The sequence below is a fragment of the Anas acuta genome, chromosome 20, assembly GCF_963932015.1.
Source record: "Anas acuta chromosome 20, bAnaAcu1.1, whole genome shotgun sequence".
Lineage (NCBI taxonomy): Eukaryota > Metazoa > Chordata > Aves > Anseriformes > Anatidae > Anas > Anas acuta.
In genome coordinates this window covers 9,925,933-9,950,378 of record NC_088998.1, presented here as the reverse complement: position 1 = coordinate 9,950,378, position 24,446 = coordinate 9,925,933, and the positions used below count along the sequence as shown (strand labels likewise).

The window sequence follows — 24,446 nt, the reverse complement described above, 5'->3', positions numbered from 1 at the left end:
ACCTGTTGGAAAAGCCCCTGGCCAGAGCCCTGCAGGATTTTCTGAGTGCTGTCACCACCAGGCACAGAGCAGCAGGAGATGCCTTTGGGTGGGACTTCTCTTCTCCAGCTACCTGGAGATCCCAGAGCAGGTGCTATGGCAATCAGTGCATCCCGTATGGGTTAATTCCCTCTAAGAGCTCATGCCCCAACATCAGGGCCTTCTTCACAGGCTCACAGCGAGCTGTGCTCTGCTGGGGACCACAGGAAGCCTGTCCTCTGCGTTAGCATCAGAGAGCAATTCAGGCTGAAGGGATCTCTGTGGGTCACTGTCTGACCCCTGCTCAATGCAGAGCAGGCTTCAAAGCCAGCTCAGTCTGTCCGTCTCAATCCCAAAAATGCATGAAATAGATTCTCCGCCAGCAGTAATTTTGCAGCCTCGTTAATTTTTCATGGAGCTTTGAGCGCCAGCCCTCATGGAGGTGGAACAAGCAGGAGGACAGCTCTGCACCTCCCAGGGCTGGATAAAAGCACCTGGGGTGCACCCCCAGCACGTACCTGTACACGGGATCGTGCATCACCACCATCTTGCTCTCGTCCCAGGTCCACTCCTTGCGCTGTACGTGGGGCAGAAACACGGTTAGAGTGGATTACAGGCACTGAAACTCCACCACGCTGACAGGCACGACCCAGGAAAAAGGCACGTTTGTCCCCAAGCCAAGGTCGGGGCTACAGCTGGACTGGTTTAATGGTGGAGGACTGGGCAGTGCCAGGTTAAAGGTTGGACTGGATTTTTTTAGAGGTCTTTTCCAGCTGAAATGATTCTGTGACTGTGTCAGCAGTGGCTGCTTGGTCGGTCTCTTGGATTAAAATAGATTTCTTTGATCATTTATCATATCTGGTCATCTGATCATAGCCTCCAGGGCTGAAAACTGTTCTGAAGATTAATTTATAGATTAATTTATATCATCAAATATGCAGAAGATTAATGCATTTGGGGAACAAGGCTCTGAGAGGGGGTTTGGGACATCGGGGGCAGCCGCTGGCTCTCCTTGGGGGTGAGCCCAGGGACGGTGCGCAGCCGAGGCAGTGAGGAGGAAGCCTGCCAGTATTAACAAGGAAAAGAAACTGCATTTCCTGAAAGCTTTACATTTTCTGATAGAAAAAATCCTCCTCCCACAGTGTAATTTTCCCACTCTTTTTTTTTTTCAGTGAGATTTTGCTATCTTTTTTTTTGGTGAAAAATTGAGGGTTTTTTTTCCTTGTGAAAATTCCGGGCGTTTCTTGAGAAAAGGCCCCTTCTGGTTAGAAGTCTGACTGCTCTGAGCAGCAGCAATGCTCTGCCATGGGCAGGGTCAATGTCCCGGGCACGCTGGGCTGGAGAAGCCTCACCTTCTGCTTCTTGCGCAGGATCACCTTCACGCCGTCCACGGACACGATGATGCTCACCTTCTTCTTCTTAATGTTCTTGGCTTTGAATTCATACTGATGGGAAGACAAAGGCGGGTTAGGAGAGAGGTAGGACCGGACTGTGCTGCATTAGTCAATGCCTCACATGAAAATGTTTTTGTTTTTAATCCCAGCTGCCGAGGGAAGCGGTCCTTGCTTATCCTGCTGCGGAAATCCTTGTTGGAGGGACCCGGTGCTGGAGCTGGGGTGCCAGTGGGATCCTGCCCATGTCAGGAGTGCCCCTCAGGAGGGGACAAGCAGTGCTCCATCCTCTGGACCACACCAGGAGCCACGTTGTCCCAGCCTGTGGTGGGAACACAGCTCATTAAGCAGGTCCTGGGGGAGCCCAGCACAGGGCTCCCAGGGGTGAGGGTGCTGGTGACAAGGAGAGGCTTTGTGGCTGCACCAGAGACCAGCAGCCCAGGGGCTGTTAATCCAGACCCACACGGAATTTCCTGACATTTGAAACACCTTGCATGGTCCAGCAGGACCTGCACCAGCAGCTTGCCGGGGGGGGGGCTCTTGCAGCAGGCACCAAGCAGCGATTTCTGGCATCTCCAGTGCCCTTGTGCCTCAGCGCTGCAGTGCACGGGGAATACAAAATCACTTACGAGTCGCAGGGAGGGCCAGATGGGTGGCGGTAACGCAATTATATCTCAGTCATTGACATAATCACATTAACCTCGCTGCGCTCTGTATCTCTAGAGAAAAAACCAACTCCTTATCTGCAGGTGTCTGCAGTTTGAACTCGCCTCCATTTGTGTTAAAAATTAAACTGCTGGCTTTTAAATGTTGCTTGTGATGATAGCTAAGAAGCACGGCAGAGCCTTTTCCACTCTGGAGACCTGTTAACCATGCTGATCCCTGCCGGCCCCATTTTAGGCACCGTTTTTGGCTTCCAAACACAGCATTTTGATACCCCGTATTTTTTTGGCAGTCCCTATCTGAAACCCAACTTTCCTGGGCCAGACCCTCGGTTTATCTAAACCAGCACAGAGCCATTACTGTCAGCGCAGCCATAGAGACAGACCCCATGCATCTATTAAAAAAGAAATCCTTTGGATTAACTCGATGTACAGTTACCGTATCTGGAAAGCAGAGAGAACAAATCCCAAATCCCCCATTTTGAGAGCCTAAAAACATAACCGTGCCGTGGCAGGGCTGGGGGCCCACGTACACGGTGGCAGTCAGCCCCCGGGATGGCTTCTGACCCCTTGATCCGGAGAATCCCCGCAGAGGACGTGATTCTGGTACGTGGAGGACAAGGGGATGCCAAGAGGCAGAGCGCAGACTGAAGCTTACCTATGCTGTGTAATTAGACATGTAATTAGCAATCTTATCTCTTCGTAGAGTCAGTGGAGCTGCAGGCAGCAGCTCAGTCATTAGGGGAGTCCAGGCAGCTCCATCAGAGCCTGATGTTGGAGTGTGCGTGGCTCTGTCGGCACAGCAGCCAGGAGTCTGTCCAGCTCCTCAGCACCCCTGTAAGCCCCACCAGCCTTACGGGCAGAAAATTGGATGGCTTTTCGTGCTTATCAGCCCTTTGATGATGCTCATTGAATTCTTAGCACTCTGCAAGGTTGCTGGTATCAGACAGACCCCTGATTAAACCATAGCCCTTTGATCTCCCCATGAATTATTACTCTGAGACGAGCTCTTTAAAAATCTATCTATAGCACCACAGCGTGTGAAGCAGGAGCTAAATCTGATGAACACGTATATGTAGGGAGGAGTGAAAGCAATGGGCAAGGTGGCAGGCGCATCCCTTGGATTTTGGGCAGCCTGCAGGAGCCCACGGACAGCACACGCCCCAGCCTCAGCCCTGGCCCTGCCGCTGCTCCCAGCTCCGCCAGGCTGCACCCTCCCTGCTCTCAGCTCCGCCAAGCTGCTGCGCCTCATGTGCTGGCATGGATGTCAAAAAGAAAAAAGAAAAAAAAAAACAACAAAAAAATGGGAGAGATTGTTCTGCCCGCTAAAGAGCTATTTATCTTTCTTTGTACACAAATGGCTGGGAAAATACTAGCCGAGCTTTCCAAGAAAGAGAGAGCAATGCAGTGTATTTTCCCCTTGTAGCAACAGGGGTGCAATTACATTCAAACAAGGCTCTTTACTCAGAGGCTTTAAGCAAAGTCCAAGTCTGGGTTTTGCAGAGATATTTTTTTTCTTTCTGTCTTGGCCAGAAAGCAAACGAGCGGGAGCAGCGGCAGTGCACGGCCGGGCACTGCCAGAAGTGAAGGGGGAGCCTCCTTCAGCCCCAGGTCCCACATAGCCTGACCTCGGGACGGGCTCTGGAGGGGACCCACAGGGGACATCAGCCCCGCAGGCAGCCACAGGGCTGCTGTGAGCTGCCCGGCCCTGGCCTTGTTCCTCCTGTGGGCTGGTGTCGAGCCGGAGGGTCAGAGCTTGACCTGAAAATGATTCAGATCCACAGGGCCCAGAAATCCTTCTTGAAGGGTGAGACCCCCGAATCTGCCCTCTGAGATTCAAGTTGTTCTCCTGCTGCTTGTGTTATCCTCTGGGGGATCTTTCTGGATGTTAAGGAGTCGGGAGCTGCCCCTAAGCGGAGATCCAGTGGGCAAACCTGGCGGTTTTATTGGCTATAGAGAGAGAGGAGGGGACGTTTTATAAAAAATGCAGGTCAAAAAAGGGCACTGCATCTCACCTAATTTAGCAGCTTCATTAATTCTATTTCTGATGTGTCTGACCTGGAATACTTTCCATTTTTGTTTTCAAATCCCTGTGTTCAGGTCCTTGCCTCTCACACGGTCCCCCACACTGTTGGCATGTAATATTCACTTACCCAAGAGCTAAAGACTGTATGACTAGAAATGTTAATGGCGCTGTGTAATGCATATTTCATCTGATAATTCCACCCAAGCAGATATAAATTACACATGCAGTTACCCGCTTCCATCTGCTGATGAAAGAGATGGGCTAATGCACATCTGAAATCATACGCAGTTTCCAGCACTAAGAACAACTTGCATGAATAGAGTTATTCAAGGAAGCAATTCTTAATGTGATTAATTACCGAAGGTATCAGGGCCTTCATTATGCAAATGAAAAATGTCATAAAATAGAGTGTTTGCAAGTCCTGGAGGCAGGCTCTCTTTCCAAAAAATGCACCTTCCTCATTAACAAAGAGCAGGAGGGCCGGACCCCGGGGAGCTGCGGGAGCCAGCACCGTGGTGCCGTGGTTTGCAGAGGTGAGTACGGGAAGGCGAGGCAGAGGCTCTCTGGGTTCCTGAGACAGGAGTTAAGTGGGTAAGTGCTTTGTTTGCATGCCCAAAGGATGATTCCACAGGCTTGGGGATGGCCTGTTTCTTCCTGCAGCTGTCCAGCCCCACTCCTGGCACAGCAGCCTTGGGATTTCTGTGTCCCTAAAGAACCCTGCGGCGAGGCGCAGCCCCGGCCCCAGCAGACAGACACCGGAGGCACAGCAATGAGGGGAAGAGATCTGCTCAGCCCTACAGAAGGCTCCTGGTGACCCCGCACAGCAACAGGCCCCCGGCAGGACCAGGGGGTGATGCCTCTCCCCCTGGCCACAGTCTGCAACCTCTGGTGCCGCCTGGGTGCCGTGCTAGGAATCAGTACCGCAGAGAATCCGAGTATTTCTGCTTCAGCAATGTTATTAATTTCCGACCAAACCGGCCCGCACGGAATGGGGACACGGTGTTATCTTAACTTCTGTTTGAATTATTGATGCTTGGAGGGCTGCTGCTTGGAAATGATGCCACAGAAACCCCGTGGGCTTTGCTCTCAGCAAGGGCAGATTACGGGCGCTTTGGATCTGACAAACGAGCACTGTCAGTTCCCACAGCCTTCGGGCCACCGGCTGCAGCCCAGCCTCAAATCCCCTGGCAAGTCACCACGTCCCCAGCTGCAGGACACCTCCAGGTGACAGCCCCTCGGGGAGGACACCCTCTCAGGTCACCCCTGAGCCCCACGGGCTCTCAGCCTTCCCTTTTCTCCTCCTGGAAAGCAAGCTCCTGCCCCGAATCCTCCACACTGCCGGGGCTGGGGGCCACAGCGGGTCTGAATGGGGCTGGGCATAGCCCGGGGCTGCGCCGCAGTAACTGGGCAACACGGACACAAAACCCGGCAGGAAGCGGCACAGCCCAGGAGCACACCTCCTGCCCAGTGGAAAAACGAGAATTTATGGGCCTTGGAAACATAAAGCTGCCCAGGGGAAAGCAGAACCCGAGCAGGGAGTACAATAGGCAAGGAGAATGCTGGCAACGGACCCAAAGTCTTTTTTTTTTCTCATTTAAATTAGCTCTTTCCCCCCCAGCAAGCTCTTTGCAGGCCGTCCCCGAGCGGTGACCTGGGGGGTGCCAGGAGCAGCCCCAGCGAGGACGCGGGGTCACTGCTGTCACACAGGATTTACATTGCCCTTGTCAGTGCTCCGGCTGTGCTGCCTGGGGAACCAGGGAGGACTGGGGCTTGTGCAGTGATGCCGGGGGGAAGGATGGTGTCTGCAGGCTCATGCACCCAGAAGGTCTTTCCATGCTCTGGCCAAAGCACACAGAAAGACTCAGTACGTGGGTGTTTTCCTGCCCATCAGCTCTGCACAATGCCCTGGGAGATGCAGGCAGTGGGCACAAGGTCCCCAGGGAGCTCCACGCTCCTTCCCCAGGTCTCCACCTACACCTCCAGCCCATGGTTGGTCTGTGTGCAACCACCCCGCGGCCCCGACCGCAGCCTGAGCTGCAGAAACTTGCAGCCTGGGCTTTGATCAGTGCTGGCGAGGAACCCAGGGGCCAGGCCAGGCCCCAAGGACTGATTTATGGGGCTGCTGCGGGCTGCCCGGAGCCAGTGCCCCACGCGTGGTGGTTCTGCTCAGGTGCTGGAGCTGGAGACAACTTGTCAAACGCCTGTGTTCAAAGTATTAATGGGAAAATCCAGTCTAGAGCTCAACATTTCTTCAACACACCTCAGCCAAGGTATGCGAAACCATCTGCTTCCTGGCACTGGCTGTGTCCAGCAGGCAGGCAAAGGTGATTTGAGAAGGAAGGTGGAAGCAGAAGTACTGGCAGGCTCGTACAGGGCCAGGGGACGGACTCCTGGATAATTGAACCCCAGCACTTGGATCTAGCTGGAGGACAGCTCTTGTCCTCCACAGCCTCCCACCAAGCCCAACTCCATGCTGGGGCTCTCTCTTGGTGGGCTGTGCTGACACCTCGGGTTATTCTCATTTTGACAGAATTAAGCTGCTGTTTTCCACCTGGACAACACGCACCCAGTGCCAGGGCCCTGAGGCCTCTGCAGGCCTTAACGGTCCTGACCAGCTTCACCTGGGGCCTCCACCACACCCCCATACACCGGGCACATGGGCTGCATTTAAGCTCAGCTCTGGGCCTTTGAAGCCTTTCCTGAGCTGTGGTGTGGGAGTGTTGGTCTCCAGCTGAGCCCAGCCATGACTGCTATGGACCCGCTGATGTCCCAGCTTGGCCTCTCTCCAGTCTCACCACCATGGACCTGCCTGATGATCTGGACTACTAACCAAACCTGGTTACTGCACCAGGCCTGTTCTGCTCACCTCGCTCAGGTATTATGGGATGGGCCCAGGATGGTGAGGTCCCTGTTGTCCCAACCCCTCGCTAGTGGTCAGGCTCTTGCTGCAACCAGACCCAAGCTGTGCTGCAGTTTAGGAGAGGGATGGTATAAAAACCTGAGTTAAGCTAGGAAAATATTTGCATTTCTGGACTTTCTAATTTGGCACTGTCAACACTGTATGAATGGGTCTAATCTGCAGGTCTTTGTGGCCGTGTACCTGCCAAGCCCTCCGGCAGCAGGAGGGCACTTCAGCCCTGGTCCTGGCTTAGTTCACAGCTGCAGCTCGAAAAGAAACTTCTTGAAAGTTGCCTGTAAATGGCAAGGGGCATGTGAGCTTGGCCTAGCTCCTCTTCATTTTGGCTCTGGACACATTTCAGCTCTCTGCAGAGACACAGGCATTTTCTGTCTCTTTTTAGGATGCTCTTTAGGGGACCAAGGTTTATGGACGAGGCACCACCAGGAATGCTGGGCATGCCTGGCCTGGCTGCCTCATGCAAACTCCTGGTTTGCCTTTGTAGTCAGTCTCTGGGGTGGTTTATGAGAGTGAAGCCACAAAACTGCTTAGCATCTAGCAAACAATCACTTGTAGGAAGCTGTACCACGTACTGCCCCCCCCCCCGCCGATGTTTTGGAAGCTGCAGAGAGCAGTCTGTGGATCCAGGCTCTCTGGATGCTGCCTCTCCACACCAGTTTTCAGGCTCTAGTTATATTAAAAAGCAATGCTGTGTGGTGGTTTCAGCTCAAGGAGCTTGTGCTGCATCCCCTCGCAGACACCCTGCTTTTGTCATCCCAGACTTTTGTCCCTCACCCTGGTAGAGTGAGGTTCTGTGGAAAAACTGAGGCAAGCAAGCACTGCTTTTAAGAAAACCCTTCCTTTCAGGTAAGGAGCTGTACAGCTCAGTGAAACATGTCTGACAGTTTTCTGCTTTCATAAATATTCAAAAGCAGCCATACTGTGAGCTGACTAATCTGAAGACCTCCTCCTGAACACAGCTTTCCACTCAGGTCCTTTTGCAGACAAGAATCTTGAACTGTAGCTTCTTTCTGGGATGGGCAGATGTTAACCAGAGTCCCAGCATGGGAAACTGAGGCAGGACGACTCACCAGGAGCTCACTGGGCAAGTCGAGGCACAGCAGAGCTGAAATCAGGAGTTTCCAGCACCCACTCATGGTAAGGATTACACATCCCCACTGCACAGCATGTGCAAACCTGCGATCCCCCGTGGGGCTGCAGTCCCCACAGCCCACCCAGTAACCACCAGAGCAACTCAGGACCCTGTCCCAAGCTGGCAAGAGGCTGTGCTGCAGGCTGTCTTCAGCCATGCTCTCTGAGTGCCTACCTATAGGGCAGATGAGCTTGGAGAGAAATGCTGCAGGGGCTGTGAGGATGCTGCCTGCGGCTGAAGTTGGTCAGGCAAGGGCAAGGCAAAGAAAAGCACTGCCTTTCATGCACATCTCCTTTGAGTTCTGAGGGAATCCTGCTTCCTCAGGTTCTGCAAAGCATTCAGATGGGCATGTTAGTTTAGGCCTTCCTCTTCATCCCCTTTCTCCCCATCTTTGACAGACCTTATCATGGGAGGTCTCAGCTGCTGGAGCTCCAGGAAGCCTTTGAGGCCAGCCTGGTCTTTCCAAGAAAAGGTGAGGTGGCAAAGCAAAGAATGTGGCCAGAGTTTAGATGTTTCTCTGCTCCAGCCAAAAGGATGTGGAGCAAAGAGCGCCCCAAGTTGCACCCATGGGGGAGGCTACAGCTTCTGCAGGTGATGGGAGCTGGTGGGGTACAGGCAGCAACTCTTTAGCTGGGGGTTTCTACCTCTGACAACAGCCAAGCTGTTCTAGAACAAAGCTGCTTCGTCTGCTTTTTAAAAAGGGTGGGATAAAAGCAGCCTTTTCATTGCCTCCTCCCTGTTAAAAAGATATGTGATGCTGCTGAGCTCCATCCTGAGGCACACAAGCAGCCTCACAGCCCAGTGCAAGGTGACATCATCTGGCCTTTGGTGCCTCTCTGACAAAAGCACCATTGTGTGACTGTCACTTCCAGGAGCCCCCTGCTGTCCCCAGGTTTAATAGGGAGCTTTCCCACACACAGCCATTCTGCCCTTCTCTTGCCAGCGTGGGCCAGCCCCACTTCACAGGGAAGCTGGGTCTTTTTTTTTCCCTCCCTACCTCTATTCACTTACAGGAAAAAACAAATTACCTTTTCTGTCCACACTGCTGCCCATCTGCAAGGGGAGGCTGGAGGGAGAGCTGGGGGAGCCAGCCGTGGAGCTCTGGCAGTGAATTTCCACTGAAAACCAGGAGGGCAGTCTGGCTGCTGCCTTCCTGGCTGTGCTGAGCCCCACGATGTGTCTTCACCCTGGGGGGAGCACCTGCTGTGTGCAGTGCACAGGTACAGCTGTCATTGTGCCACGCTGTCCTTCAGCAGCTGCTCGGAGCTAATGCTCTTCCATGCTCTTAAGCTTGGGTTATTAATTAGTTTCAGTAATTGAAGTGGTGTCTTGGGACCCTACCCCAAAGGAATCTCATGTACCAGGCACTGAGTGTACGTGAGCATAGCTCCTACCCCAAAACTGCTAAATTATTGCAGATAAGGAGTGCTTGGTTCATCAGAAGCAAGTCAAATTCACCTGAAATAACCCTTACAAGTGACACTGCAATTATGCACTGAGGCACCTTCAAGTAATTCTGTATTTCCCTATAAAAATCACTGCTGAGGCTCTGGCAGAGAAGGTCTCCTGTTCTTGTACACGCTATTTTGTATCCTAGTTGCCCTCCAGTCTGGTATGTAGGACAAGAGAAGTTAAGATACTGATTTATTTTTTTTTTTAAACCTTGCTCATAAATGCTCAAACAACAAAGCTCAGAAGACGAGCAGGAGCCAGGACTCTGCAGCAGGCTCAGAGCTCCATGAAAAAGCCTCAGACCCCCTACGTGGCTGTGGGAAGGTAACAATATTTTGTGCATCGGTTTCTCGTATGCAAAACAAGGATGCTCATTTTCTATTTCATTCAGTTGTTCTGGTTACAGCTTGTCCCCTGCTAGTGACAGTTCCACAGCGCCAGGCCAGCAGGGCCAGGCCGTGAGATGCTGCTCATACAAATCCGTGAGCAGGGAGCAACTGAGGATTTCTGCTGCTCCCTCTGAAGTCCTGTTGTATACTCAATCCCTTCCCACTCCTTCCTGTGAGCCTGACACGCTTGCTCACGTGGCAACACCACTAGTGAGATGTGTCAGTCCTGGGGAGGGAGATCAGAGGCAGCAGGGGAGATGTTCCTAGGAAGAATCTAGTTTGCTCCTGAGAAAAGCTGGAGAAGCTACATCTGCATGATTAATGCCTGCTTCTGGCAAATGCTGCAGGGAGGGACCATCTCCTATCATCATATCCTGCTATCATGCACCAAATGTGTTTTGGGTGCTGTCCTCCAGCCCTGTGCCTTGTGGCTTCCCTTAGCCACCACCTCGAGAAATTAACATTTCCTTTGTGTAGCTGCAGCAGAGGTAGGAAGCTGGTCGTGCACCTCCAGCTATGAGCAAGCAGAATTTAAGCTAGAATGAAGACCTGAGCTCCATTTGCATTCAGGAACAGCACTCGATTACAAACTAGACCAGAATGAGAATGTGAGGGATGCCGAGCTGCTTAGTGTGCTGCTCGGTGCCGACCAGGTTTCATGCCTCATTTGCTAGGTGCAATCAGGCTCCCTTCTCTTTCAGGGCAGAAAGCCCTCTGCTAGCTCAAGCCCCGGGTGCAGATGAACTGCTCCATTTCTCAGTGCCAGCTACTTTCATGAACAGCCTTGCTACGTCCTGGTCTGAGACAGGGTCTGAAATAATCTGCTTTATTCCCAGGCGAGGAGACTTTCCCCATGTAGCTGTTAATACTATCAATCTCCAGCAGTTCCACTTGAGGAAACATTTCTTACAGAAAGCCTGGGGTTATTGTTGGCCTCCAAGAGCTGCACAAAAAGGACGGGTCTGCATCTGCAGGCACCAGCAGCGCAGCCAGAACAGGCCATGGAGCTTGGAGGGTGTCAGTCGCTGTAGGGCCACCACAGCCCTGCCTGTAATGTCTGTTAGCAAAGACCAGCGTGCAGGGCTCCCAGCTGAAGCAGCTTGCCTCCTTGGTAAAACCAGCAGGCAGGTCTAATGCTCAGATGTGGCTCGTAAGGGATTTTCTAGAGCATGCAATCACCATTGATTTTAGAAGGAATCATGGTCGTTCTGAACAACACACAGGGAATGTAAATGGGTTTAGAAACTTGCCCAGGAGCATTTCTGTAATGCAACAACAGCTAACGGGGAAGGGAGCATGCACCTCTGCTGCCAGGCTGCCCGTGGGCAGGGGTCAGTCACATCCAAACACTGCCCCGATGCGAAGGCACCGAGCAGAGCCAGGCACAGCACAGCTTGCACCCGCTTCTCACTACGTGGTCCTTTGTTAAAAATTACTGAACACTAATAAAATCGCCAACAGACTGTGGTGACCTTTCTCCGTGGCAATCCCCAAATCTAAAGGAAGGTCTCTGAGTGCTCAAGCTGCCTGTAAAATCTTATTCTCCAATTTGGAAACAAGGCTGTTACTAGGTGAGAGAAAAAAATCAGTGCTAATTGTGTCATTTACAAACCCAAGAATATTAAACAGTTCAAGGACTCTTTTAGCCTCAGGGGAGCTAATGAGGTTAGTGAATCATGATGAGAAACATAGCCCAAGTTTAGATAGCAGGAAGTATGGATAAGGAGAGTTTTGTGGCATCGGTATTTATCACCAAAGCTGCACCAGAGCATCACAGCTGAGCACCTGGCCAGGGCAAGCGGCCTGGGCTTGGATGCAGGGAAAGTGGAGTGGAGACTGGCATTGCCTGAGGCAAAAACAAAAACAGGGGAAGAATCCAATGTTCCAGGTCTGGAAGTTTAGTCCTTGTAATCATTAACCACAGGAGGCCGCAGCAGGACTGAACCAGCCCACGGTGCCTTGGGATCACTGAACCTTAGCAGCTGATTTTGCGGTAGGTGCAGGACACAAGGGCCCTACCCAAAGCCAATGTCCCAGTGCCACGTTTCCTGCTCCCTAACAGGAGAGGGGGTTGGTGCATTTATGGGGTCCCACTGATTCCTCAGGAATCAATACTTGAAAGCCCTTAAAGGATGAAACCAGGCATTAAGCATGGAGCTGTGCAGCCTGCAGACAGCTGCCTGTGGCAGCCCGCTTGGGCACGGTGCAGACCCCCAGGAGCTCTCGGTGAGGTGGCAGGTATTGATGGCAGACACCGGCATTTGGGCCACTTCTACCAGAGCACCCATGTGCCTGAACAGTAAGCACCCTCCTGGAGCCTGCTGTAAGTGCCCAGTCCTCCCACCACGCTACATCTAGTCTAAACATATCTCACTGCTCTTCCACCTGTCACAAAAATAAGCTGTTTTTAGAAGAAACCTCTGGAGCTCAGGGGGTTTGTTGGGGTACCTGGGGGTATGCCAGACTTGACCGTGCAGGTGGCTGCGATTCAGGGCTGTGATGCTCTCTGCAAGGCAAGAGGCCACATCCTCCTCTCCAGCAGCCCCGGCGTGTGGCGGTAACGCGTGACCAGCAGCAGCAGTGACAGAAGGATGGAGGAAGGGGGAAGTGACTCAGGTGTCCTGAAAACAGTCAGGCGGTTGCCAATTAGTCCAAACAACCCATCTGGCCCATGGAAAGGCCATTTGGAGAACATCTAATCATTGCTGCAGGAAAAAAAGAAAACCTTTGCATGATGCCTATTAAAAATCCCTGTTCCCTCATCAAAGTATTCCTCCCTCCAGGGACTTGTTCAAGATTTTTATTCTGTAGATTTATCATGGAGTTATTTAGTGAAAACATGAAGTAACTTGTCACTGTATTATGTTAAGCAGTATGGATTCTGTTTGCCTTCGGGCCTCATTTAGTACAGAGCTAAAGAAGAACGGAGAAAGCAAGTGCAGAACCAAGCTCTTGTTTGCAAATCTTCTTTTGCTAGGCTCAACTTTGCTTTGTGGTCGTGGTCTCCCAAGGCTCCCTCTCCTCAGAATAGTGATCCATAAAGTACAGGGGACTGTCGTGCTAGACAACAATCAGTACAGCATCTACAAAGGCACCAGGTCTAGCCTTTCTCCCATGGAGACAGCCTAAGAACCAGTAAGGTTGCAGTCATAGCACTAGATTACACCATTTTGTCAGAAATCAAGGAGTATGCTCCTTAGACACACGTGGAGGGTCTCTCCAATCCACCAGCACAGTGGAGGCACTCCATGCCATGGCCAACCCCGGTTTATGTGCCCTTGCTCACACAGTTGTCACTCAGATTTAGGCACCTCCTCATTAACGAGCTAATCCAATGTGCTTGCAGCCACTCTGGTTGCCATCTCAATTACATTTTGTCAGACACCAATAAAGAAGCAGCTTTGAGTCATGGCTGATTGCTCTACACCAGAATGTAATTTGAAAGCCATTATATTTCATCTCTGTAACATTCTACAACCAGTGATATAATTGCTGAAAAAAATCCTACTTTATTTCAAACTAGATAAAAGCTTTGCAGAGATCTCATATGCCGATATTTTAGCTAGTGAACTCAAAAGCTTCTGTAAAATAATGATCATACTGTTAAAGCCACTTTATTTTACAATTAAAAGGTACCTGCCTCAATGCCAAGATCTAACATCACACAAAGAGCTCTGTCTTGTTCTATTTAGTACTAACATTTTAATTTAGCTTTTATCTAACTGCTGATTTTATTAGCCTTCAGCTAAACTTCAATCCATCATGACTTATGCAAAACAATATGAATATGCCTGTCTAGTTCCACCCCCTCACCGGAGAAGCCATCCAGTTTTCAGCTCTCTCAGAAAGGCACTGAAAGGTCGCTGTTGCTTAGAGATGGCACATTTCACTGAGTGGTCCCTCCATCCATCTGTTATCAATCAAACATAGCACATTATCTGAACAGGGTATAAGACCTGAAGCATCTACAATAACCAGCCCCCTCTGGAAATCTAGGTCGTAGCATGAGGCTACAGAAAAAAAGCTCTAAAATGACTTCTGTTACAGTGGCACATAGTCACAGCTAAACCAGTCCCACATAATTTCAGCTCAGAAGTGGCTGAAGACAGCTTATTATTCTGTGGCAAGCAGTCCAGAGATGATTTTGGGATGGAGACAAGCAGGGTAGAAAGCTGCAGGAGGTTCTAAGCCTGTGGCACAGCGAGACATCCCCAGGCAGCCAGCAGACGGATGGGTTCCATCTCAAAGGTGTTTATTCCTCTCCTCCCACTCAAGATGCACAAGCAGCGTAGTCAGTTCTCTACCGCAGCCACACTATGCTGCTTAGAAACACCACGCACGATGCCACTGCAAAAACAACTCTTTAAAAGCTTCTTCCCTTTGCATTATGATAATGTGAGGAACAGAAATTAGATGGAAAAAGCTTGGGCCAGTCCAAGACATGGCAGCCAGTTCTAGGAAAGCAGCTCCTGCATTTTTAAAGCTAATTCTTCAGTTTATAAAAATTAATGTTTCTGTACGGCTAGTAAAGAAGAGTATGTATGAAATGTGCCTGAGCCTCCTGAGGTGACCATGGGCTGGAGTACACAGGCAGCTCCACAGGGCCTCCAAGGCCCCGGTGCCCCCATGTGGCAGGGGAGGTGCTGGGCCCGGCAGGGCACGCTGGGCCCAGGAGCCTATAAAGGTCTGCCCAGGGCTGGGGAGACCTCAGTGGAGATAAGGCAGGGGCCAGATGAGGAGATGCAGCTCTGCCCTGGTAGAGGCCCTACTGCCGACCCTCTACAGCGCCCTTGCCACGAGAAGGTAAGGCCCACTGGGGCGGCGATGGCTCTGGTGAAGGAGCCCTAGGAAGGGATGCCAAATCCTCTGTGCCACAAAAGCAGGCTAGCATGTGTGTCTGGGCGTACCAGTGCCTGCACAGCTGGGATGGGGATTAGGGCTTCCCAATCCCAGTGCCTCCACAGCTCTCCTCCTGCTGGAAGGTGCAGGGGCGGCTCGGTGGGTGCCTCGGAGTGGGGCTCCCTGGAAGCCCCTCCTGATCCCCACACAGGAGACTCTGCTTCAGCTGTAACAGATAGAGGAAAACAAACTAATGAAGCATTAGGGCTAAACTTAGCTGCAATTAACGCTTAATTACCATCCTGAAAACACTTGCTCTATTTTGCCAGGGCCTAGAAAGGTAAAACCAATTAGCTTAATCTTGTGTGATAGAAACCTTAAATTGCATCAGATGCCTGTTGGGGATGGGACCCTGGGAGTACCTGGAATGACCCCGGGGCTGAGCCCTCCTGTGGGTAATGGGACAGCCCTGCTCTGTTCCCCAGGGAGGAGAGCCACGTGGTGAGGATGCCTTGCTTGGCATCTGCTCTTGATGCCCTTGTGCTGTTCCCAGTTTTCTTAACTTGCTTGGCTGAGGCTGTTCTCTGTGTATCGCCTTCTTGTGTCGAATGGTACCCCCCTAATTAAAGCAGGTAACAGGTGGCAATGAAGGCAAAGGTGTGCGGGCTGCTGGACAGGGATATGGAAGTACAGAAAGATCCAGAGGGTAGGCAGAGGACAAACGCTTGCCATGATCTCTTGTAAATCTCTCTCCAAGTGAAGTCTCCAGTGTCAGTTCTCCAGTTAAATTTTTGAGGTAGACTTGCAATCTCTGCTGAGGATTGGCTGTAGCCTGCTCATGTACTGCTTCTGCTGTGCAGAACAGCCAAAACTGACTGCAGACTTTCTGTGAAAGGTATGAGAGCAAGTTTGAACATGCTCACATAGACTAGGACACCTACAACCACTGAGCTCTGCAGGCCAGAGGCTTGATCTAATGTGTATACAGTCCCTGCGAGGTTCTCTGGAGAAGGGAAGGCATCCTAGAAAAAGATCTGCTCTTTTGGAGCATGCTTTGGGGTAGCATATATTGTCCTTTTTGTATGGGGGAGGAAATGTACAGGCTTAGGAAACTTGTTTATCTGAAGTACTCCTCTCATCTTTCTGTAAGGCCTGATGCCTGCCTGTATGCTTGTCAATATAAATGTGGATTGGACCCATGCTCACAGCATGGGACCATCTTCTACAGTGCTGTTCTTCAGTGAATGTCACTATGTGATGACAATATTTATGTAAAGGCCTCGGGTGAACTGAGGTGGCCCTCCTCTCCTGCCAGCTCTCTTACGGCATCTAGTAAAAGGGACTTGGCTGCCCACCCAGACGTGGAACATATTCCCCACACTGTACTATCAGCGGTGTCCTTAGCTGGCTCAGGCTGTGCTAGCAGTTTGGAGCAGACACGTGAGATGCTGGTGTTTTTATACCCTAACCATGTAAGAACTGTCACCTGTTTCTTCTGTACCATCCTGTAAAGGAAAGGAAGGTGCGTGGCATTCTGAGAATCAAAGGTCCACACCAGCAGTTTGAGGACTGCTGAAATATTTTAAGACGTTGGCATAGTTTTCTTTCACAGCCCAGGGCTGTCATTAGCTGAGTGCTTGGATGTTCTTCCAAAGAGGCTGAAAGGAAAAGCCCTCCAGGAACTGCAGCAGAACAAACTCCCATCCAAAACCAACAGAGCCTGGCATGCAGCTACAGAGGTCCATACCAGGGCAAGTGCTCCATCGCTGCACAGGGGAACTTCCACGCTTGAGCCTGTCCTTCAGCTGCAGCAGAACCAACCACTTCATTAAAGTGGGAGAGGCTGCAAAGACTAACAGAGAAACCCACCAGCTACGAGTTCAGCTTTTTTTTTCCTTTTTTTAAAGTACTGAATGCAGCTCCAGCTCAGCTTAATGCAAAACTGGTAGGAAAGCTTAGCTCTGTGCATAGTGAGTAAAGAAGGGCTGAAAGGCAGAACCTTTCAGAGAAATCTACGCAGCAATAATCTTGGCAAACTTCTCTCCTGTAGTAGGAAGGGTGTCTGCCTAGGAAAACTGGAGGAACTGTGTTCTAGAAGAATCTCATTGTCAAGTCTGTTAAACATCTCTATTTCTGGAGTCCCACCACACAGTGATAAATTAAACTGAAATGACTGAAGGCAGCCACCCTGCCCTCCGCCATCTGTCTGCCTGGTTCCTCTCCTGTAGCATGAGCAAATGACACCCAGGTTTGCTCCTGAGCCCTTGCCACTTACAGCCCGGCATGGCTCTCAGCGTAGGCTGCCCTACAAAGCCTGCCCAGCCATCAGGTGGGGGGTGCAGCAGAGGCAGGTTGTGCACAGCTGTCCCTGCCTCCTCTGCTTCACCAGGGTGCACTGAGGGGCTCTGACTTCCTCTCATCTGGATTTAAACTGATGTCATGTCACACTTCAACACTACCAGTTGATATTTGGCAGTCAATATGATTTATCATGTGGCTGGATTGAACTTCCTCACTAGAATACTACACTGAAACTGCAATTCGCTGAGCCTCTGCTTAAGAGCATGAGTGCAGCAAAAAACGATCAGGATAAGGGGGAGGCTGGAGTGAGAAGCTGGTTCTCACGCCAAGGAGAACTCAGCATTTCTGATGTGTCCTGTGTCAAGATTTATAAATGTCTCTGCTTTTGTGGCACGCTAGACTCTGGAGAAAAGCCTTCTCAGTTAAATTAAGTCTAAGGAATATGGAGGCTAACAGCAGAAACATGTTAGTCTGGAGATGCCTCCCTCCTGTTAGTTCATCCTGGTGCTTGGATGGGCCCAGCACCAGTAGCCAGTCCCCTAATTAAATGATTAAAGTGAGCTAGCAATCCAACATCTGGCTGCTTTCCGAGTGTTAATACCTGCTCGGGTCCCAAACAGGCCTGAAATATCCAGGCTCCATAGTAAGTGCGAATTCCAGAGAGCCTGATTCTCTGTCCTAAAGGTAATTAGATGGAGCGACTTGGGGAACTGCTGGCAGGAGGTTGTCTGTAGGGGTGATGGGCTTGGGCACTGTTCCTACAGTGTCCTTGGAAACTCGCCTCTCAAAATAGCAGCACTTCACCAGGGCTGCCGGGCTGTCTGCAGGGCTCACTGAGGGTAGCGCTGCTCCAGGCAGGTCACAGCTGACTTCCCTCTGGTCAGTTTTAGCTCTGGAAGCTGGGGAAAGGATGCAGGGGATGCTGCAGTGTTAACCTTCCACATCAAGCCATCTATTCCCTGGTCTCCCATGGCAAGATTTCCCAAGCAACTTCAGGATCTTTAGAAATGTTTTGTGTTTTACAGAGATCGTCTGTACCCTCAGGGCCATACCCATAGCAAAGCCAGCAAAGCCTTCCTGCTGCTGCTGTAGTTTTGTTGTTGCCTGGGCTCAACAACATCTCCTCCTAACCAGTGAGAGCCTTCACCTGGCTAAAGGGAGGACTTGTCTGTTTAATTGTCCTCTAAAAGGCAGCCAGGAGTAGTGTGTCTAGGGAGAGGGTGACCCTACTGAATCACGGTGCTATTTGGGCCCTTGGGAAGGACTTCACTTTGTCATATTAGCTGCCACTTGACTGCTGGAGGAAGAAAAATCTTGTGTTGTAGATAAATTCCTAGAGTGACGAGCAGGCTCAGTATCTGCAGATGAATCCACTCGAGCAGAAAGCCAGCGCTGGCATGCTGACTCCGAGGGCAGGAGCCGAGTGGGTGCTGCCAGACACCCGGAGCTGCATGGCCTCGGGCAGCAGCCAGTGGGGCTCCTGGCAGTGCAGGGTGCTCGCAGGGAGCTGGACTGTCCTCACCAGCACCTGGAACTTGCTGTGCCTGTCAGAGCACAGTGCACTCATTCAAGTAGCAAACCAATTTCATCACGTCCCCTGCCAGGTCTTGGAGGAGGTAGAGGGATTAGTTTGAACTCAAAGAATCATATAATAACATGGCAGCTGTATGCAGCTAATAAGCCACGGGGAGGATTAGCAAACTTAAAGTTGTCTAGCTCTGCATAATGGGGAGCGAAGAACAGCAACTTCCCTGTTCTACCTCTTGCATTTGCATTCCCTTCAGTGGAAGCACAGAACATGACGAGACAAGGTTTTCCAGCCTGTTATGAAATGGGAATCTAATCTGTGACTAATGGAGTATTGCTAGCAATCCACAAGCATCCATTCAGTAAGAAATACGGATTTAAGCTTTACTATGAGAGTGCATCTTAAATCCCTTCTGCAAAAGAACAGATCAGGATTGCAGCAGGCTACTCTTAAAGCTTGTCATTTGAGGCTCTTGGGGAGTAGCGTCCCACAGCACGCTGTGTGTCCTGAACTCTGCAAGCAGACAGCTCTGCTGATGCAGGGAGAATGCCACTGAACTCCTCCCAGGCTCCCTGGCATAATTCATATGCAACTGGCAGAAGAGCCCGGTACAAAACACAGGCCAGCAAGGTGCCAAGGAGTAGACTTAGCAACTCCAGTTGCTGCTTCTCTTACCTTCTCTCTCTTCCCACACTGTACAGACAACTTTCAGTGCGAGGTAGCTCTTGGTTTTTCCCTGGGGCAAGTGCTTTTAATCACAGAGTGGAGACCAGAATCAGGCCTAGGAGTAGGAAGGCAGTTTCAGAGCTTGTATTAGTTTACTAATGAGTAACTAGAGTAACCAGCTCTGTGGAGTTTGGTGGTGACTCCCTAAAGAGAGGCACTCTAACTCCTCATCCTCCTCCCTGGTCCCCTCTTGGAGCAGCAGAAGCCACAAATAACAGCTGGGCTGTGCCGGGGCTGCCCCTGTGCTCAGCTGGCTCCCAGCCCTGCCTGCCCCGGTGCTGCCTCCTCCCGTGGTGTCACAGGGCAGCACCAGCAATGTTGTGCTGGGGCTTGTACCGCGCGTCTCTTCTCTTCCGCTCCAGCAGAGAATTCCAGTTGAACACTGGGGCGCACAAAGGATGAAAGCTGCAGCAGAACGTGCCCTCGCCAAGGCCTGGCAGGGCCGCAGGACCCTGCTCGCTCTTGCAGCGCAAACAGGCGCTACCGCTCACAATAAGGTGGTAGCAAAATACTGGTTTCCCCCAATAGCTTCTCCCAGTGTTTCCTCCCAGTTGTAACTGGTTCTGCTGAGAGCCCATGGGAAAAGACTCTAGTATAGACAAGGCCGCTGCATGCAAATGAATGCTACATAAATAACCCCCATCTTCCCTCAGTTCCTAGGTTGTGTACTCTATGCACTAGAACTCTCTTCAAAGACCTCCCAGTTCATTCTTTATGCTCTAATTAAGGATCAGTGCCAATTAACTATCTTCAATAGAGGAGCATCTTCCGCTCAGCAGCCAGGAAGCGTCTGAATGAGATCCTGCTGTACAATACGCGCATGAAAAGGGAAGCCCTCCCTTTTTGGAAAGGGCTCCCAAGATTAAAAATCCAGTATAGAATACAGGGTGCCCACTTTAAAAATATCGTGCGATCGGATTAATTGATGGCATCCAGAAATGCAGAGTGGCTTGTTACATGCCTCACGTAGCACCTGACCGTGTTATGGCATTGCCACGACTCAGAGCTAGACACGGTGCCACTGGGGCAATAGCAGGTGTGAAAACAGAATGTAACACTTTCTGGAAACTGGGTTTAAAATATTACCTTTTTCTTGCAAGGGTGTTACCTGCTCAAAGATCATAAGAAGCCGCTTTTGCTGTGCATTGTCAAAACGCCAAAAAATCGATTCAGAGCAAAACTTATTAATAGCTGCACCAGTATCTGAACCGGCCCAGTACTCCGCACCTTTCCTTCCTGTTGGTGTTCACCTGCTCCATAAATAACCGGGCAATTTAGATTGCGACTGCACCGTGTTCTGAGCAGGAGCTGTGCTAAGAGCCTGAGCAGGCACAGAATGTCATTTCTGAGCCCGGCTGGAGATGAATACATCAGCTCCCAGTCAGTCGCAGGCTAAGTTTAAAAAGCAGTACTCTAAATGAAAAATAGATGGTTAAACACTGCGGGGGGAAGGGTGGAGAATAGGATAATCCTTTCAAAGCTCTAAATGGAAGATTCTCAAACCTGCTTCAGCTGATGTGAGCCAAAGGAACAACCTCAGAGTTAAGACCCGCACAATACAAGGCACGACGGCTGCACTGCCTTTTGGGGTAGGTGCACTTGAACATGAAGCAGATGTAAGCTAGCCACAAAGCTTATCATTGCCGAATCTGGTGACCATTCACAGGCTGTTCTGAAAAGTAAAGGGCTAGAGGAAGAGTGCAGACGTGATGATGAGAAACAGGAACTGTGAAACTGTATTGAAGGACAGGGACAAAACAGCGAGTTATTCTGTGAGCAGCAGAATCCACAAAGTCTTGTCTAATGGGATTTACATCCATAACATCTGCCAGGTCACTGATACTTCAGCATATACTAACATAATGTACCTAGAACTGTCAGTGAATTTGAGTGCTTTTGTGAAGCAGATTGTGTTCATTTTGCTTTTTGTACAAAAAAAACAGGCTAAATAAATCTCTTAGGTTCAAGGAGAATCTCCATACCTCCTCGGCAGAGGCTAGGGTTTTATGTCTGAGCTCTCCTAACTGATCATTCTGCAAAGAACAGGGGGACGGGTCTATCCTAATGTGCCTTGGGAGTTTCTAGAGAAGCGAGTTACAATCCTGATTGAGATTTGAGCTCCAGATAGGAAAGGGGAGATGGAGGAAAATGCGGAACAGCGCACTGCAACCACGTCACTCCAGTGAAGGTAACCTTTTATTCCACCCGAGACTCAGCTCTTTTGAACTTACCCGAATCCTTCTCATGGCTGCCACAATCTCCACGCGACTGCTGGGCCTGGGCACATCCAAGCTACCGATGTACTGAAAGACAGAACAGAGAGAGAGTTCATGAAGCAATGCACGAGTTAATGGTGTAGGCATCTTCAGAACAAACAGCATCTCTCATCAAGTCAGTCCCTGCGTGGTTAGATACTCTTAACCCAGGGCATGGTAGGGATGTGCGTTGTGGATAGTGTTATCGAAGGTAGGGAGATGTTAACTCCTAGCTTTGGGTGTGAGTCTGACTGGATTCAGGTTCTGGCTGTGCCTTTGCCCATGCTTTGCACAGCAATTTCTGCATGAATCAAATCACAGTCCCGTGGGTCTGAAAATGGGATCATCCATCCTTTGTTGTTCCTCTCCACATCTTTTAAAGGACTCGGAGCTAAAAGCACATGAGTTACCAGGATGTGCGGTAACCAGCCCTGCTGGAACAGGCTCACAGGTCTGGGCTAGCTTCTCAGTCGGGACCATCTTCCCCCTGGACACTGCTGCTGCTTGGCTGGACGTGTTCACCTGTCTGCAGTCCCATAAACACGCTCCAAGCTGTGACCTATACCAGCTGCTCCTAACTAAGCTTACGGGAGCTGCAATCCCAACCAAGCTGCTGGGTGAGCCCACACCGATGCCACAGCAGCTTCCCGTGGCACCCAGGATTTGTGCCTGAGCATCGAGTCCTAGCAGGGCAGCAGCACCCCTTGCTCTAGGGCTGAAAGGTGAGGCGGGGGTGGCCGCCAGGCCCCCAAAACCTACAGCTCTCTGCAAGCTGGCAGCCTGTTCTCTTGTGCTGTGTCAGTGCTGTGCTGAGGAGAGGCTTCACTTGTCCAGGGCGTGCTGGAGAAGGCAGGGAGATGCTGCCTGAGCACGAGGCTGAGTGGTGCGGGGAGAAGTGTCCTCATCTGACAGCAGGGGCTTGAGCAAGGAGCTTGGCACTGACGTTTTCCCAGGGGGGTCTGTCAGGACAGAGGGCAGGTGACAAAGCTTAGTCCCCATCTTGAGCGCTTGGTTCATGAGTTGTGTTTGGCTCCAAGTTGTTGTTTTTTTTGGAGCTTGTTCCCCTGTGACGGGGGAGGAAAAAGGAGGCACCTATTCAGGAGAACCCTGCAAACACTTAATGTGATAACAGCTATGAACAGAGACCAAACAGTTCCTTGAGAGCAGCTGCAGAGCTGTCACTGTTACTGACACAGTTCAGTGTTAATTTCTCTGCTATAACACTTGCAGCTTGCAAGGGGTTTTATCCTGAAAACTTTTGCATAATGGAGCTTTTCAGAGATGAGTTCTCCTGGCTCGGTATTTACTGGTCTTTTATCTGCCTTGAAATAAATACCGCAAGCAATCTGAAAGGTCATCTGTTCTTTCTGATGTTTCTGTAAATGCCTTTGCAAAATGGCATTTTTGAGAGCAGCAACTTCAGGCGTGTCCTTTGGTAAACCGCAGGAGAGCCAAACCACTCCAGCCAGGGAGCTGGAGGGCAGCAGAGAAGGGAAAGAGGAGCCAGGATTTCCCTCTGCCCTCACTGCAAGGGCATGTCGGCGTCTCTCAAGAGCTGCGCCTGTTTGTTTGCAAGCATCTTGTTCTCTGAGGTGGCCGTCAGTGTGGTCATGGCTACTCCCAATGGGCTTTTGTCTGCACAGAGCTGCACAGGAACAGGCTACCCTGCCAAAGGTGAATTCCCAGGTGGGGCAGGAAGAGAGCTGATGACAGCAGAGCCACGCGAGATACTCCCAAACTCCCTGCTTTGGAAGAGCTGAGGTGCCTGTGCTCCTGTGCACGCAGCCACCTTTCCACATGCAGCTCCCGTTTCTGACCTTGTGACATTTGTCCCCGAAGATTACAGGGCAAGCAATACGGTTTGGTATGCGGAGATTAGAGACTGAGTGGCCAGGGAGATGGCCTGGTGTAAGACACCTGGCTGCTTGCTGCAGCCTTGTCACGCTGAGCTGCAGCTGAGTGGTGTGCCCACAGTCAGTGTCCTCATTGGGAGAGGCAGGCGAGAACAGAACGGAGCCAGCACGTTACTAAGGTAATGCACACCCCAGCTCAGACCCACACGCCTTTCAGCAGCCACCCGCTCTCTGAATAGCTCTGGGTGCCTAACGCTGTCGCTCTTACGAAGCCCATTGCACTCAGTTAAAGGTACAGCCTGTTCACATCTTTTAAAAATACGGATTTTTGTTCTCGGCACAGTTTGTGGTGTAGCAACTGTTAATTTAAAAAAAGAAACAAAGATTAATTGTTTTTCTTCCCCAAGGAAGAGAGGTTTTTAAAATGTGATCAACTGTCTGTTCAGATTCATCCTCACATCCCATTTACATCTTGCAGCTCTTCTAGCAGGAAAACCAGACTGCACAAAATCCACGTTCCAAAGCTTTATTTGAATACATTCCCCTTCTTTCCAGCTCAGGAGACAGCAGGCGTGAATTCCATTTCTAATCTGTGCTAGGCCACCTGCAAAGAGGGGAAGAAAGCCCCAGAGTTGCTCCAGCAAAACGCAGTTCCTCTTGCCAGGCGAATTACAAACCCATTCCCTGCGCTGCCCACAGAATGCCAATTCCCCTGAGTTGCTCACTCGGTGGTGGTGCAGTGCCAGACCATCTTTCATGATCAGCGTGAAGTTTCTGACGCTATCCCTATTTCCTTGATACCCCACGACTGCATGCGTTTAAACGGAGCCCTCCCATGTGTAGCTGCTCAAGCAGGGGTCAGCTCAGGTGGGACAAGGAAGGGGGTGAGGGACGAGGTGTTCCTCAGCAGCAGGTAGCAGCCTGCAGCTCTCTGAGGGATCGGGAGCTGTCACCTCG

General features: G+C 50.9%; 1 protein-coding gene across 2 annotated transcripts in view; it reads right to left on the bottom strand.

The window, feature by feature from the left end:
• The window catches only part of LOC137842521 (carboxyl-terminal PDZ ligand of neuronal nitric oxide synthase protein-like), a 30,332-nt gene that overhangs the window by 5,110 nt on the left and 776 nt on the right, over positions 1 to 24,446 (bottom strand). Inside the window, exons 2-5 of one of the 2 annotated variants that reach the window (XM_068656660.1) lie at positions 22,396 to 24,093; positions 21,613 to 21,684; positions 1,371 to 1,463; positions 537 to 595 (exon numbers count right to left, since the gene is read on the bottom strand). In XM_068656660.1, coding sequence (XP_068512761.1) covers positions 537 to 595; positions 1,371 to 1,463; positions 21,613 to 21,627 — 167 coding nt within the window. In that variant the 5' untranslated portion in view covers positions 21,628 to 21,684; positions 22,396 to 24,093. The remainder of the gene's footprint in view (positions 1 to 536; positions 596 to 1,370; positions 1,464 to 21,612; positions 21,685 to 22,395; positions 24,094 to 24,446) is intronic. The other variant, XM_068656658.1, reaches the window with a different exon arrangement.